The sequence below is a fragment of the Plutella xylostella genome, chromosome 23, assembly GCF_932276165.1.
Source record: "Plutella xylostella chromosome 23, ilPluXylo3.1, whole genome shotgun sequence".
NCBI lineage: Eukaryota > Metazoa > Arthropoda > Insecta > Lepidoptera > Plutellidae > Plutella > Plutella xylostella.
This window is the reverse complement of record NC_064003.1, coordinates 8,243,626-8,262,052: the sequence shown is the minus strand read 5'-3', so window position 1 is coordinate 8,262,052 and position 18,427 is coordinate 8,243,626. Positions and strand designations below refer to the sequence as shown.

The 18,427-nt window shown below is 38.1% G+C and overlaps 1 protein-coding gene across 1 annotated transcript; it reads left to right on the top strand.

Annotated features, from left to right (window-relative positions):
* The first annotated feature begins 524 nt into the window (after positions 1 to 524).
* LOC119690984 (probable RNA-directed DNA polymerase from transposon BS) lies at positions 525 to 3,851 on the top strand. The gene has a single exon (XM_038107162.2). The coding sequence runs from the start codon at positions 718 to 720 to the stop codon at positions 3,838 to 3,840; it is 3,123 nt and encodes a 1,040-aa protein (XP_037963090.2). The 5' UTR covers positions 525 to 717; the 3' UTR covers positions 3,841 to 3,851.
* The last annotated feature ends 14,576 nt before the right edge of the window (positions 3,852 to 18,427 follow it).

The window sequence follows — 18,427 nt, the reverse complement described above, 5'->3', positions numbered from 1 at the left end:
CAATTAGCAGTTCTTGCCTACTAAAATATTCAGTGTTTTGCTTCTTTGTTAATTCCGTTTTGAGTTGCCTCAAGTTTGGCTTGCATAAATAATTTTGGTGTTTGCTTTTGAAATGAGGATGTGGCTTTCGATTCTGCTGAGCAGCCTCCTCGGTCTATTGATTGTTGTTTAGGAGTTTGCGTTTTGAAACTCAAGCGTAGTAGATAGTTTGTTTAGTAGATTTTTAAGCTTTTTGATGTTAATAACGTCGAATAGGTAAAGTTTGCACTCTATAACATTATAATAATATGCTGCACCGATTTGAATTTCTCTAACAAGCCGAAGTTTACTAACCATAAAAAACATTCCCTTTCAAACATTTCTTGTATTTGTACTCTCCCGAATCACCTACAGGTATTTTAGCATTTAAACAATAAAATCCAATTTACCACTGCAAACAATATTAAAGTATCATAAAACAATGATTTACAGTGTCGAAACTCCACTTTTATTTTTCCATTAACAGTACGAGGGGGTAAGGGGAGAGCGGAACTAACATCTCATCCGGCCCAATTGTCAACCTCACCTGCACGCGTCGGTCGTTCGTAAGAATAGCTGACGGCGGTTGTCTCCAGTAAAGGCAACCGTGGTGCCCCCTGCTAGACAACGGACGAGGCTCTGGCGACCGAGTAACTGGCGGTATAACCAGTCAACGCTTTATATGGACCTAAATCATCCATGTTCGGGATCATCCATCTTCTTAACTATCCCCGGTTTTCCTGTCTCGAGCGAGCAGGTTTTTGTGCGTCAGATGACAATCGGCACTGGTCTAATAAACCCAAAAATGTCAAATTTTCAGGAAAGCAAATGAATATGAAAAGGTTACCAAATGTTTTGTGTATAAAGGATAGGGCGTCGCCGCGAAACGACGCGCAGACACATCGCCCTACCTCTGCGACAAATATACTAGGGCTACCGAGTCAAGGACGGGCTCGGCCAAAGACGTTAGTCCCGGAAAGTAACCTTAAAGTCCGCTTCGCAACTTTGAATGTTGGAACACTATCTGGAAAAACGAAAGAGCTTGCATGTCTATTCAAACGTAGAAAGGTGGACTTTGTTTGTCTCCAGGAGACGCGATGGACTGGTTCAAAGGCTCGAAATATCGGAGAAGGCTACAAGATCATATACACTGGAGCTAAAGACGGCAGAAATGGAGTGGCTGTTGCGGTACACCAAGACCATCTCGAAAACATCGTAGAGATAAATCGTGTAAGTGACAGACTGATGTACCTCAAAATACTAATCGAAGGAGAGCTAGTGAACGTCATATCAGCATACGCACCCCAAACGGGTTGTAGTGAAATTGACAAAACCGCTTTCTGGAACATGTTCGATGGTACTCTGCAACAGGTCCCGGCAAAGGAAACTATCATCATTGGAGGAGACCTAAATGGTCATATTGGCACAACTAGCGAACCTCACAATAGAATCCATGGGGGACACGGCTATGGCAATTTAAACGAAGCAGGCAAAGTGATCCTCCAAACTGCTTTGGCTTTTGATCTAGCCATTATAAACTCCTTTTTTAAGAAAAAGCCGGAACATATAATAACGTACAAGAGTGGCCCAGCATCCTCGCAGATAGACTACATACTAACAAATCGCGCACATATAGGCCGTGTAAAAAATTGCAAAGTGATTCCTGGTGAATGCGCTATAACCCAACACAGAATCGTTGTAGCGGACATGGTCTTCAAGAGAACATCAAATTTAAAACCAGCACGAACTGCTGAGATTACAAAATGGTGGAATCTGAAAGGAGAAAAGACCGAAGAGTTCCGTCAACACCTATCTGACGTAAAAGTTGACACAACACAAGATGTTGACAAAATTTGGGAACACCTTCACAAGTGCCTCACAAAAGCTGGAAACGTTATCCTTGGACGAACAAAAGGCGGAAAAAGAACTCCAAGAGAGACATGGTGGTGGACAGACACGGTGCAACAAGCCCTGAAAGACAAGAAATCTGCTTTTAAAACCTGGCAGGCCACAAAAACACCAGAAGACCGAGAGGAGTATAAGAAAGCCAAAAAACATGCAAAGAAAACGATAGCTATTGCACAGGCGAATTCACTTAAGGATATGTATTCGACACTAGATAGCAAAGAAGGCCAAAAACAAATATATAAACTCGCAAAACAACGAAACCAGAGCACAAAGGATCCGGCTACCTGTCGAGTCATCAAGGGAACAAATGGCGACTTACTGTATAAAGACAAAGACATCATAGCAACCTGGCAAAAATATTACGAAGATCTGTTAAACAAAATACCCGTTAATATCAATCTCCCAGAAGCACACAAAAACCAAGGTTTGATTGCTCCAATAAATCCATGGGAAGTAAAGAGGGCTTTGCAAAAGATGTCGAATAAGAAAGCAGTAGGTCCCGACGGAATACCCGTAGAAGCATGGAAGTGCCTTAGTGACCACGGCATTATTCTACTCACAAACTTCTTCAATCGCATGATGGAGACATCGAAAATGCCATCTGCATGGGGATTAAGCACAATCGTACCCATCTACAAAGGGAAAGGAAGTAAACTTGAGTGTAATAATTACCGTGGAGTCAAACTTATGTGCCATACAATGAAGTTGTACGAAAGAGTGATTGATAGCCGACTGAGGCAGGAGTGCTCACTCTCAAAAAACCACTACGGCTTTGTTCCCGGCGTATCCACTACGGATCCCATGTTCGCTCTAAATACTATTGCCGAAGAATACCGTGCTAAGAACTGTCCCCTGTACATCGCATTTTTGGACATGGAAAAAGCGTTCGATCGCATACCGAGAGATGCTATCTGGTGGAGCTTACGCAGAAAAAGCGTCCCTGAGAAGTATGTCAGTATAATTGCGGACATGTATAAAAATGCAAGGTCTGTTGTGAAGACGGTTGTAGGTGCTACTCGGCCCATTGCTGTAGCAGAAGGGGTACACCAAGGTTCAGTCCTAAGCCCTTTCCTGTTTTTCTTGGTCCTGGATGCGCTGACGGAAACAGCACAGAGTACGGCTGCGTGGACGTTTATATACGCGGACGATGTAGCAATCTGCACGGAGAGCAGAACCTCCCTACAAAAGGCCCTTCTGGAGTGGAAACATCAGTTGCAAAAAGGCGGCCTAAAGCTAAGTGTTACTAAAACCCAATACATGGCATGCAACGAACCAGACCCAGATGACAGCCCCATCATCATCGACGGCCAACAAGTCATCAAGTGCGACCAATATAAGTATTTGGGTAACATGATGCACAGTTCTGGTAAAGTGGAATACAACATCCAACACAGAATAGCTGCCGCCTGGCTAAAATGGCGCGAAGTAACTGGTGTTACTTGTGACAGAAGAATGCCGGTAAGGTTGAAAGGTCTTGTGTACAAAACCATCATACGCCCGGTCCTAATGTATGGCAGTGAGACCTGGGCAGCGACGCAAACGCATGTCAGAGCGGTCCAAGCGGCTGAAATGAAGATGTTGAGGTGGATGTGCGGGGTCACAAGGCTTGACAGAATCCGCAATGAGTACGTTCGCGGCAGCCTGGGAGTACGTGACATCGCCGACAAACTCCAAGAAAACCGCTTGCGATGGTTCGGACATGTCAAGAGAAGACCACCTGACTATGTTGGAAACGAAGCACTACGCCTGTCCGCCCCCGGTCGGAGATCCCGAGGAAGACCTAAAACCAGATGGATAGACGTAGTGCAAAAAGACCTACGACACTGCCAAGTCTCTGAAGACGACGTTGGAGACAGGGCGAAGTGGAGAGAGAAAACGAGGAAGGCAGACCCCACCACCATATGGGACACATAGCCTGAAAGAGAGAGAGTACGAGGGGTGACTGTGGATCGACTTGGTCTGTTATCTAGCCAGGTATCTATAACTTGATTTGATAATAATAACTTGGAGCCGGGAAGTGGGGAATCAAGGGGAGGCACCGACTGGCGAGGGGCGTGAAAATATTTGTACACTTTCATAATTTCGAAGGGCGCACTGGTAAGTAGGATACGGAGTTTTGTTTGTTTGGATATAAATGTTTTACGCATTTTGACGATGTTTGTTTTGTAAGCATAGTTACCTAAACGTGTGCGATTCAGTTTTTGTGGGTCATTTGGCATAATGTGAATCTGCGAGGTCAAATGAACTTTTCTATAGTTTACAATTATATGTACTAACAACTTATGATTTGACTCAACCTGATAAAAAATTGGTTCCGTTGCACATGCGGTTCCAAAAATCTACGGGAGTACATAATATTTAGTATAATTCTCATCTTAAATGGAAAACAGAGGCAGCTCTCGAAGGCGTCAGCTAGTCAGTCATAAAGAGGGGTGGATGCACCCGGAGGGCTTTCAACAAAATACTTAATGCGGAAAATAGATGGTGGAAAACCTGGTTATTCCTATCTTAGCTATTATCGGGCCGAATAGGAGGCTTTACTCGATCCCATGAAAATGCATTTTTGGTTCTAAGATACTTGGTTTTTTGGGATGATATTTCGTTTCTATGGTGTAGGTATGTAATGTTGTTTTTAAAGGGTGAAATTTTATGAATACTGCATTTCTAAGGCAAATCGTTTTCAGATTTGCGCTGTACGTACCTACTCAAGCATCATTGGTCGGTAACTGTTTTAATGATGAGATGATGTTCTATGTAAGATTAATTGTATGAGGATTTTTTTTTTAATAATATAACACGACAACTCTACATCCTTTGATATGAAATTAGATTGAAAACTCAATTAGTAATTCTATAATTTTACACTTCTTTCTTCTTAATTTCCAGCGACTTTGTTACATCACAAGTTTTGTAGGAACAATGGACTTTTCTCAACATCCGGCTTGAAATTTCCTTTTAGCTTATACCTACATAAGAAGCGCCGAGTCGACTTCCGAGTGATTATCGAATTCTTTTAATTAAAGGCCTCGGGTGAAATTGGAAACGCTCTTTGTTGGCTTTTGGATGGTATTTATTAGAGTTTTTGGCACAAATTATTCAAGCTTATTGAACATCGGATGTCGGAGAGGCAATTTATCAGCGTCGGATAGAAATCGCTAGCGTTACCCAGTGGTTCCCTGTAAGTAGGTCAGCGTGATCCTTTGCACTTTAAATACGGAACCCTGAAAGCCTGTGCCTTAAGGTTAAGTATTTTTCAAATGAACTCCGATAGAAAATAATATTTGCATCTCCGAAAGCGAATAGTGTAGACTTGTAGAGTATTCATTCATAATTAAAAAGGAAATTGTAAATAAAATACAGTGAAAAGTGAAATGGATCACGTTAAGTAATTTGATTAATGAATTACTTATATATTATATTAATTTGATTTCATTATATGTATTGATAAGTACATACGCCACGTAAGTAAATAAATAAAAATAAGGGTGAGCATTCATAAAGAATCTTTTTAGCAAAAAGTATTCAAGTTACTGAATTCAATCTTTTTGGATAAGTTTTCCAGAGTGTGCCATAAACTCTTTAGCTCGTATGCGAAATTAAATTAGCTAACTTTAACATACCTACCAACTTTCAGTTTAGTAACAAAATGAAAAAAGTTCCCGACTGCCAACTTTACGACTAACGAAACGACATTCGCGGCTTCTTCGAGCATTTATAAAGAGCTAGTCCTACTTTAGCTTTTTCTGAGTTTACAGTAGAAACTTACACTATTACATTTAAATTGTTACAATACCTACCTACATGGGAATATAATACATTTAACTATTTTATGAAATACAATATAGACTTCAAAATATAGTCTTATAAATAGTACAGTACCTAAATAATTTCAGGAAACTATAATATGTACCTCCTGATGTAGACAGAATTAATAGTATTTATAAATAGTAATGTATGATTGGTTAACAATTATAATATATAACTAAGTATAAAATTTAAAATAAGTCAACTAAAAAATACTAAAAAAAACTTAATCTATGTTTTTTTATAATTTTTTAATCAAACAGTAATTAAGTAATACACTTACGGGCAATGAAAAGGTTCCACTGAGAAAATCACTCTTTTACTCCTAAACGGAAAAAGCTAGCTTTATGACGCCTTCTGCAACATTGAAGTACATTTGACGGAGCATCAGGATATTACCAACTAAACACAATCATATTTTGATTGGGGTTGTTTGGTGTCGACTTTTTGTGAGTGGAACTATTTCATTGCCCGTGAGTGTATTTTTATGTAGCATTTTATGATATTACTATACCTCTAATATTCCTCTGGTTAGCATCAAAATTCCCCGTTTTCTGCTGACAGAACCGTAGCAGCATCATTCTTCATTCGCACAGTCGCCGCCGCGCGCAATTTTCCAATCTCTTTGAGGCACTGGCTGCGGCTTAGCAATAAAGTTTATGACAAATTGAAACACCTTGTGCTTCTCAGGATTACGTTTGTACTCGCATGGTGATCGCCATTTTGTGTTGCCAGCTGTTAACTAGATGTTAGATTAAGGCTTTGTACGAGTAACATACTTTACAGGATGTTAAAAAAGGGTATAATAGGTAATTCTATAAGGACTTTTGATCTGCGAGTTTTGATCTGTGACTTGACGGAAAATTAGCGAAATAGTTACTACGAGTATTATTATGTGGTTCCTCAGACACGACCATCCCATCCAATTTAAGTTGAACCTAATGACAACCATTGAACATAATATATCAATGAATAAAGTCACAAATTTTCTAAGCGAACTAATTCAAAATAAGAGCTCTATAGTGGTAGAAGTGGGGTCTTATTTGTCGAGTCATATCTCTTCACTGACACATCTCTCTTATATCTAGCCCATATATTGTTAATCTAAGTACTACGGTCTGCCCACATAATGGACCACCACTGTCGAAGAACAAAAAATGTATGCTACGTGTGGGTAGAAAGCCATTTGAAAACTTTTATAATGATTTGTTTTATATGTGCAATGAAATGTTTTCAGTTTAATTTGAAAAAAAATATTGCCATAGATCCACCTCATTCTGTTATATTGTAATTGAATAAAATATCAACACTTCGGTATTTGGCAGCAAGGTAATGGGGCTAGACAGGGGGCTAGTTACGTAAAAGTTTTGTTTATTACGCTAATTTACAAAATGAATAAAAACCACAAAATCCCCATTTCCGCATTACAATATTATAATCAGGCCCCGTAAAAATCTGTTTAAGAATAATATTTTTATTTTTAGGGTGAGCGCAAGATGCAAGAATTTCATTAGTACGTTCGCCCTAAATATTAGAGAGAAACTGAAAAACAGAATTAGCATTGGAAGCATTAGCATGCCCCGAGGGGTAGCAAATAGAGAATAGCCCACCACGTAACACGGATGGCAAAATTTTCAGTTGCCTCTCATTCCCGGAAGACCGAATAAGCAAAATGCTATTTTTACTTTTTACTACCGGCCTGTTTGGTTGGCAGTTTGGACATTTTGATGATTCTATTATGATCAAGTTTGGATACAGAAGTCTTCATTGTAAATATTAAAAATCGTCATCTTACGAATAGAATATTATCGTCATAATGCAACATAAAATTCTCATGACTGACTTAATGATACTGATGATGCTGTAGAAAATAAATATTGATAGTAAAACGTCCTCACAAGAAATAGGCCACTCGCTCGCTCTCACAATCATAACCTTTAAAATTCTGCGACCTTTTCCATAAAACTAAGAGCATTCAAGTAACAAACAGACAGCACAATTTCATTACCAACAGTTCCAAGATACAGGGTGCAATTTTAAGAGTCGCCAAGAGGGAGTGCACTTAAGTAGGAGTTTTCTTTGCAGGGAATGTCGCGCAAGCACGTCCAGGGATCTTAATGCAAATTTTATTTATTCATGTAAATTAATATCTATTCTCTAGGAGCGTCGGTGAGGCGAGAAATTGAGTACGTGCAAAAATAATGGGTGCCGCGACGCCCGGCTTATGCAAACCTGAGCGCGGCTGCCCGGGAGCAAAATAAGGCATATCGTTTTTAGATTTAGTTTTATTTACTTTAGAAACAAACAGCGTGGAATTATAGTACTTAATATAAATATCACTTATGCCAGCTAAGTTTCATATACAATTTTTTTAAATCAATAATTACTTATATGGCGACGCCCATATCCTGCACAGCAGTGGGTTGCAAAGGCTGATGATGATAAACAAAATAATTAATCTGATTATAAAATTATATCTCGAACAGTTACCAACTTACTGCGTTTTAGTTTGGAGCAGTAACCCCCGCGTCGGTTTACCAATTAGGTCGTGAAAGTTACGGCAGTACATGCAAATAAGTTGAACTTCTTGGGAGCTTTAGTTACAATGTATCGACTTGTTTGTTAGAAGGGAAGTGCTATTGTTTAGCAATGAACTGAAAGTGGTGACCTGGCATTCTATATGCAGCAGATAATGCTGCTCGTAACTTAGATTTTAAATTATAATTATTGTTAGAAGGAAAGGCTTTTTCTGTGTGTGTATTGTTTTAGTCCAAACATGTTAATTTAGCATGTTGGGCAACTCAAAAAGTACGGAACTGATTTAACAAGTATTTCACCATTATTAATGCGACAACGAGGCTGATTTGAATGACGAAAAAGTTCTTTAAACCTGATAAGTAGTTTACTTATAAATATGATATGTATCATTTTATTTTAAACAAAACGGCTCTAAGCATTCACCCTAAATTTAATCCAAATCAATACGCACCCACCCACCGTTAAACTTTTCCAAAGGATTCTAAATGCCAAACGTCCCCTTACAACCCATTCGCGATAACTCAGAAGAAGTTTTACTTTTACCGCACCATTTGTTGCAAAGAAATATGAAAAGGGTACAAGGAATTGTGATGTCACTTGTCAACTGGCTCAACGAACTCTTTGTGCTTCGCAGGGTTCCACAAATTTGAAAAAAGAATGCGGTGGTTCTTTCACGATTTCGCGCTAGATTCTGTGTTGTCATTTGTTTGTTACACTGGCTGGTGGGACGTTGATGCCCGTTTTAAGAAAAAATATTTTCTTTTTAATCGGCCTCGAAAAAAGGAGGAGGTTCTCAATTCGTATGTAAGTAATATATTTTTGTATGTTTGTTCACCTATTTTGAAGTTAGTGCCATAATGCTTCGGTTTAATTTTTCATCACACGAACTTCAAAAACAATAGGTACTTCGTATGCTTTAAAAACCAGCCATCAGTTTAAATTAACACGGTATAGCCGATCGCCCCTTCTCGATATCGATAAGAGGGTAACTTGCACGTGATCAAAATAGATACTCTCCTTTCTGATAATTCGATACAATGTCACGAAATGTTCAAAAGTAAATTTGATAACATTTCATATTTACCCAAAAATAGCCTTTAAGTCGTTGTTATAATGTTTTCTACGAAAACGAACGAGAGAAGGGGGCCTCGTCTGCTAATGGAAGTATGAAATACGATAGGTTTCGGTCGAATACATTATTCAAATTTAGCAAGAAATGAGTTTTTTTTATCACCGTGAGCTGTTAAGGAAAAAGTACGGTATGTATTTATTTATATCTATAGTAAAGTTACGTTATATTACAGCTTTTCAAATGGAGCTTTTCATTTCACTGAACTTTTTAACTTAAAGTTTAGCACCTACATACAAATCTAGGTATTATTTTTATATTATATATATCCTAATCCCAATCCTAACTTCCTAACTAATATTATAAATGCGAAAGTAACTGTGTCTGTCTGTCTGTCTGTCTGTTACTCTTTCACGCCAAAACTACTGAACGGATTTGAATGAAATTTGGTATACATATGGTCTAGACCCTGAGAAAGAACATAGGCTACTTTTTATCCCGGAATTCCCACGGGAAAACTTTTTAAGGCGAAGCGAAGCTCGCGGGAACAGCTAGTTATTTATATAACCTCTAGTATATCTCCTTATTCTATAGGTACAAACGATAAGTACTTCACTTAAATTATAATATATGTATATTGTTAAATAAGTACCTAGGTACTAAGATAATAAAAAAGAGTTATAAGTAATGTTCTTGTTTCGTATTTTTTCTCACATCACATCGGATCTTGTGTGTTTGGGGTAAACATGTCTTTGATATTCGTTGTTTGTCTGTAAACATGGTTTCCTTTGGAGGACCAAATATGTATAGTTTGATGTCCACCAGTGGATGTGGACTTCTAAAATCGTCTTTATCTAGGTACTTTATGATTGAGATCTTGTTGAATATTTTCTTCTACTTTGTAAACTTGTTTAATACTTACATGTGTCATCCTGAATGGTTTGTTTGTTCCTACTATACTCGTACTTTCTAATTGAGTAATTACTAAACAAATTGACTCTGTAGCTAATTGTAAAGGAACCAAAATAGGGAACTCGCTGTAAAAAGAAAGTTTAAAGATTTAGATCAGTAAAATATTATATAGTACATAATAAAGACAGGGAAATTTGTGAGTTTTCTAAATTACCAATCTTCTTCAAAATTAATACTTTCATATCATAGAAACAGCATTAAGTACATTTGTAATATTTTTCGTGTAGGTACCTACGGTACCTAGATACATTTAAATGTACCTATTGACCCATGGCAGGGTATCTATTTAAAATGTTCAGTTAAAGAAAATCGTGTTACAATAAAATTAAGTCCATCATTGCTCAATACCATAAGTATATTGGATACAAAAGCGTTTTTAGAACAATAGTATGCCCCATTGCAATACATTCCATATGATGTCTATTTACGGTCTTACAGCGTGCGATATCAATGCAGTAAGAATACGGTTTACCATTGTATTGAAATAAAGTTTTTTTGCAGCTATGATTCTTAAGTAGCTTGATTTAACGGCGGTATTCGAATGACTTAGAGGTATAAGTAAATTGGTGGGAGTTTATCGGATTAGATGGGCGATAAACAAACATTTTGCACCAGCTCCTATTCACACGATAAGTTTCCCTTTCGCATTTGCGGTTCATTGTTTTCCGAGTAGGAACCTCTTGGTGTTTCGTAATGCCCTAGTACTTTTGTGATGAGGTGCAATATTTACTAGGCTTCTTGGAAGCTTTAAACAAGTATTGTTTGCGAATAAACTTTTTTATAAAGGTGAGGAGCGTAGGCTTTTTATGTACATTCTACTATATACTACACTTGCTAACAATGAAAAAATTCCACTTACAAAATGTCGACACCAAATTACCCATTTTTTTACATTTAAATTAGAATTTATAATAATAATAATAATAATAATAATTTTATTTATTGAATTCTTTAAAGTACAGTACAGTTTTAAATACGTGCACAATGATAGTTAAATAGTTTGTTAGTTTATTTTAACTTAATTAAAACAACTATGGTTAATGTTAGAATTATTTTAAAAATGTACATAAGCTGATTAAGGATTAGCTGTCGTCCTAGATAGGTTTACACAAAACCTGTATTAAGGAACAACAGGCCCGACCCCGTCTATCGGGGTTTAAAGAAGAATAACAAGGAATTGTACATTAATTTACAAATAATTTCAACAAATTATTTACGTTTAAGGTGGAAATCATTGGGGGAGGCCTATGTTCAGCAGTGGACGTCCTATGGCTGAGATGATGATGATGATGATGATTTACGTTTTTAATTGGTTATATTCTGAAGCGTTTTAAATGTACTTCAATATTGTTTAGGAGTTATTTGGTGCTATTGACACTGGAACTTTTTCATTGCTCGTGAGTGTATAACGAGCATTCGCCGTTGAGTGATATGCAATAAGACTGTCAAAACGAGAAAATTTCCTAAAGAAAACTGACCATTATAAAAACAAACAAACATCCTGAGTTCAAGGACTTCGACCCTGCAGTCATTTGTTTTAGCTTTGCAACACATTTGGTGTTGCCAGGAAGATGGCCTCACAGAAATATTTACGGCTAAATTTGCCTGTTAATGGGTGTGAGATACAGAGTGTGTTAATCGTTTAAACGAGCGAGATGACACTTCGTTATGAATGCGATGTCAGATAGCAGTAAAGTTGGTGTTATGATTATTTTTTCCCCTCATTTCTTAATTGATGGCGCCAGCCGTGAACTTTGTACTCCATTATTTTAATATAATGTCGAATTCCAACCATTTGCCATGTTATGAGTTTTTTAATGTATAAACTGCATCCCTAGTCATTTGTTTGGTGATAGTAACAACTACAGCTATAAAACTAAAATGGCACATATGCCTTAATTCAAAGGAAATACGCAATTCTAAACCTATTGCTTTAATAATATGTGGGAACATCTCACACACAGACCTAGGCAGAGCTTGTAGGCTAGAATGGGTATCGGATACACAGATACATATATAGATCTTTTAGAGTCTTTAAAACAAATCGAACCCGGGACCTACGACATGCAGACATAGACATAGCAGACATAGCAGGCTCACTAACCACTGCACCATTCAGTATCCAGTAATATTTTATCAGGATTAACTACGGGAGGATATTTGTCCGAGATAATCTTCGCCTTTGCCGTAAGATCCGAATCAAGCCCCGGTGAATAAATCAAAGACCTTCCGATCATATTCTAGGGCCAATCTTAGCGATATTATATATATTTATATATATATGTATATAAAATATTATTGTTTTGCTTACTTAGCCTTTTTATTTTTTATTGAGATCCTGTTTCAGAATATCTGTATAATTTTACTACGATCAGATAGTTAAAATATTAAAAAAAATAGTTCTGTAAGTATAACTCTTTCTCTCTGAGTCACACTCTTTCTACTAAGTGTACCGCTTTTGCAACACTCTGTATAACATAATAGTTAAACATAATTATTATTTACACCTATCTGAGTCTTTAAGGTAAGTACATATTTCTTGTCAAAAGATAGGTATTCAATAATCATTCGAAAATCCCACTGAACGTAATAATTATCTACAATTTAATCCACATTCCAAAAATACTGCTCGTAACTCCGCAACTGCTCCGATTCATTAAAAACTTCACACGATATACTCTTAAAGAGTTTGATACAACTTACCACATGGGACGATATTTTACTGCTCAGTCGTAAAAGTATACGTCGTCTTAAATGAGACATAAACAGAGAGAGACGTGTAAACGAATGTCACACATTTATTTTATTAGGACCATTAATTTGTACGGTTTCGTCGCACCCGCCGGACAAATGAAAGATGGAATTGTATAATGTGATTCTAAGATGTGTAACGTACCGTACATAGAATAACTATTTCTCTTTTCATCACACACTACTGTCTGTAGGAGTAGCATGGGTCGCAAGATGCGCATGATATGGTTAAGTTTTAAGTCCATCTTCATTATCAATTGAAGGTTTCTGAATTGAGGTGTAGAGCGCCAAATTGGTGATTTCTTTAAAACCAACAACAAATTATAACAAATGAACTACACAATATAGATACGGCTGAAACGGTACTCCTGCTACCGTTACGTCAAACATCTGTCAGACCCATACAAGTTACGCCTGATTGATACAAGTTACGTCAGATTTGACAAACGAGCGACGCTGCTTAACAAAAGGATTTTTAATTATTGCTGGTATCCGATGGTTGTCACTGTTCATCAAAATTGTAGGTTACACCACTTTTGCACACAACATATGCACTCACGACCGTTATCCCCGAAGGGGTAGTCAGAGGTGGCTCACAAGCGAGCCACCCATTTTTCGCAGCACATTTGTACTTTATACAAGTCTACACACCAATAATTTATCGTAGTGTAGTCTGTATCGATAGTGCCAAAACAAAACACAGCTAAAAAAACAAGTGCCACAGAGTACAAGTGCGCGACAGCAACTTCGATCGGATTCACTTATCTAACGCGGAGGGTTGTGGAAAGCGCTGATAATGCGAATGCGTCCAAATCGTAAGTGCACTTTGTGTTTTTAAGAGTTTCCGCTTAGAAGTTCACAGACGTCTGTTTTATTTCACTATTTGAGACGGAGCTGTCGTTTTGTGTTCAGCTCAGCACTGGTTCGTGAAATGTGTAAGTATATGTTTTTTACCTTGAGCAAGAAGTTGTGGTACTTTACATAAAACAATTTAAAACTTTATCAAACATATGTACACAAAACAACCCATTATTTCAGATGTTAGTAGTGAAAAGTCACGTGACCAAAAAAGTTTCTATTGAAAAGCAAATATTTGATTTTTTTATGATTTTTCAAAAGCTGTTGCACAAAAGTTATTCACTATGACCCCCTGAGTTACCCCCTCTCGACTTAGTAGGTATATAGTATATCACTTTTGGAACACGCTGTATACGGAGCTCACACGTACCGTGTTTGTTGTCAACTAGCAGTTCAGAAACGATTCAATCGGACGTGAGTTTCTCTACGCGCGCGGACTTAACCCACGGATTATTTTGTTATTTTCGTGCACGATAAATGCATAGAATAAAAATACTCGTCCCAGTTAAATAACATACAGTTGGATACTTTTAAAAGTTAAATATTCCCAACTCAGATAGTATGTAATGCTTGCGCCGTAAAGGTGAAATTCGAACTGGTTGGAGTATCAAGTGGAAATATTTTCTACTTTGGACTTAGGGCTCTAACTAATCCGAATGTAATGAGTGTCAATAAGCTAAAGTCTATGTCTGCCATTGTTTATTTCATTGCTAAAGGGGACAATCAACTTACTTTAATGATCATTCGTGACTTTAAATTATACTTAGGTAGGTACCTAATTATAAAAAAAACTGCAACATAAAATCATACAAGTGATGTACTTAAAAATCAGTCGCGTGATAAAAGAAACTGTAAGCTCGGTACATTGCTTGCAACCGCCTGTTATATTCACAGCACATGGTAAATTTCACCCTAAACAGTCAACTTTAAACGCTAGCATGCAATGAAAATTGTTTTCTTGCCCCTTGGTAGAAAATTGTCGTCCGTGCGGAAAGGTGACGGGTTTTGGTGTCGGTGTTTTCGTTTGGAAAATAACCAAATGATAATACCTAATAATAATAATTATAGGTATATATTTATTCATTTAAAATACATACATATTACACGAATATAAATCCGCCAAACTATAGACACATAGTTTGTTGGCGGAGAGAGCTTTCTTAAACATAAGGAAGAGTGTAGTGGTAAACTTTGAAAAAAAATACCCGGCCAAGTGCAAGTTGGACTCGCGCGCATAGCGAGTTCCGTACTATTACTATAAATAGGTAGGTATATGCAAAAGCTTAAGATTAAAATTAATAACTGCTCAGAAACAAGGAATTAAAGTATAATTATACCACGTACTCTTTACGGTGAATGAAAACATCGTGAAGAAACCTGCTCATCTAGAATCTACAGGGTGTTGCAAAAAGAGTATACTAAGCCACAACCTACATGTGCAGCATGGTATGTCTAAGCCCGAAAATGAAATCAGAATTTCAAAATTTGGGAAAAACAAGGATTTTTAAATTATGATTTCATTTTCGGGCTTTGATATACATGTATCATGCTGCACATGTAGGTTTCGGCTTAGTATAAGTACCGTGTATAACACCGTGTAGACGTGGACCCAAAGTGAACTCATTCAAAAAACGGCGGTACATTTATTATGGCTCGCGATCTATCACGTGAGTACAGCGAAAAGCGGGTGGCTCGTTCGGGAGTCACCTCTGACTACCCCTCCGGGGATTACAATCGTGAGCATAACATGCTTAATATGTATGTAATAAAATGAATAACCACAGTACGTATTACTAAGTAAAAGAGAATAAAAGACAGACATTGAGACAATTATGACAGTCTCCCCCAAACGTCAAAGAAACCTACCGGAAGTAAAAGTAATAAAGTTACCATAGCACCTTTGCCGAGAGGGGAAACTCAGCGCAAATTATCCCGGCACCCCTGAAATAGCTGACTGGCCTAAGTACATTATTACATACATCATATTTATTACAAAAAGAATGCATTAACTTGGCATTATCCTTTCGCGTTGTAACTGAGATAATGATGATGAAAAATAAGCTTTCATTTCTCGACGTTGTCGTGTTACCATTAATAAAAGTAGGGGTGTGTCGTATGAAATATACGGATCGTTTTTCATGCATCGTTATATTAGAAAAACTTTGCATATCGTTTGACGCGAAACATGCGGAAATATTTCCAGAGAATTAGGGTGGGCAGGAATGAGATGATTTTTTATTTTCCTGCAAAATAATATAATAATAAATGCATCAATTTATTTTCAGATTATTAAATCCATACAATGTGTTAGTAACAATGTGTCCTTAGCCTATGTTAGTAAACAATATGAATAATTAAGTTGCATACAATAATAATAGGAAATATTACAGTTCAGCGTGCAGTCACAAAAAATAAACAAAAATACCTAATACCAAATAAAATTCAATAAAATGAAAACTAAACAATTAAATAAAATGTCAGGAATATTATATCCAGGACAGGTTTTTACACAAGATTGCAATAAAAATTCATACAAATAAAAAACAGTTCCACAACTTAAAAAAAAAACTCACTCAGGCGTTTCAGAATCCTGAGTGTGTGCAAACGTAAAGAACTTGTAAATGCGACGATTTCTATTCGCCGTATGAAACTATACGGCTTGTGTCTTTCGAATACAAAGGAATCGCGTAAAATATTATCTTATCTTATTTACCTGGCAAGATTATTTTATTTATTTTTATACCTAACAAAGGTAGAAAAAGTGTTGAAAATAATTTATTATCATATTTCAAGACAATTACTAATTTTGCCAAAGCATGATAAATACGTTACGAAACTTTTTTTAAGCTTTCCCAAGTACCTAGTAACTTTTTAATTGCAATTCAAAGGCATGCTGCTGTGGAATGAATTGCTAGTAACTATATTATGTCCTCTATCACGTTGTTTCGTTTCGGCTATGACTTACAGGTTCACCCTGTATATTTCATCTACAAACCCAATAATTAAGGACAAACGTTGCTATAAAATTGTAACGAGCCGTTACAAACCAACCGTCCAACACACCTACCCTCACACCGCAACCACAAGAGCGCCCGGCGTGTGCGAGACGAGGCGGGGCACCACACAGACGACTCCGGAGAATACAAGGGGCGCGGGGCGACCCGCCTATAAATAGCCGCCGGACCGCCGCTAGAGCACCATTCGCCACCTCCTATTCCGACGAGTGATCATTCCGTTCCCGAGATCCCTCCCCGCACCCATATCTATTCAAGTAATCTATTCACGCACACTAGTCTCACAACACCGGTCTCCCCGCGAGGTAGGTTGCTCAACGGACCGAGGTCTCTCGGATATATGGATGCCTGGGGTGCCTAGTTTAAAGCATCCGTATACCCGACTAGACCCGACACAGTGGGCTGCCTAATTAGCGGACCGAGGTCCCCCGGATACGTACATGGATGCCTGGGTTGCCTAGTTTAAAGCATCTGTGTAAGTACCGAACTATACAATCACCGAACACACACCGGCCTTCAGCCACATTCTTGTCGACACAAATACATTCCACAAACCCTGGAACAAGTCCACACGCACCACCGGTATTCGCCCGACCTCCTGTACCCTGTATCCTTCCCCTTATTAAGATAGGAACATCCGCGTAGGCCCCTTCAGGGCCCGACCAATATAAATATCGATAATCGTGATAAGTATTTGTGCATTTGTGTAGTGTGTTAATATTAAGTACGTAAGCTGTAAGTACCTTAGATATATAAGTTAACTTGATTGTAAATAAAGCGGGTCCAGTGCCGCCTCAATTGTGTTACACTAATTAATCGGCATTATTAATTCTCACCCCGTACACCTACCGAGGTTATTTCCCTCCAGGGGCCTCAGGATCAAGATCAGGATAGTTAGGACCGCTTCACGGTCATTGTAGATCCCCCAGGCGACCAGGCACTCCTTCAGAGGCCGGCGTCAAGCTGAGCTAGTCTAAGACCGCTTCCCGGCACATATTAATTGAGAGTTATTAGGTAGGTACCAGCCCTAAGCACTAGGGACGTTAGTCATAAGGGTAAGTATCACATTACAATATAGCACCCAACCCCTACTCTCGGGGGAGGCCAGGCAGGTCGATTCGCCCAGGGGTCGCTCCCCGGCGATCCAGACCAGCTCCTGCCGAGCTGCTACATTACATTACTGCGGGACGTCACCTGATGACGTCAGTTCATCCAAACGCTCGATGAACTCAACCGGGTCGCATGCGGTGTCGAACGATATATTCCATTCCCTCACGATGGATGACAGGTTCAGCTGGTTCGCGGTTCTGGTCTGGTCTTCGGATGTCATCTCGAAGGTCTCCTCCTCTTCTTCTCTGATGTAGTCGGACAGCTGCTTCCTCAGCTTGTCAACGGTTAAATTTACGGTCGGTAGCTTCCTTTCCCTACTTTCCCTTATTAATTCCTCTTTACTAAGGTTATAAATCCAAGAAGTTGGCATTTGATGCTGTATATT

Bases quoted from the DNA above. Each gene is read 5' to 3' on its own strand.
- LOC119690984 (XM_038107162.2), top strand. From the start codon at position 718: ATGTTCGGGATCATCCATCTTCTTAACTATCCCCGGTTTTCCTGTCTC.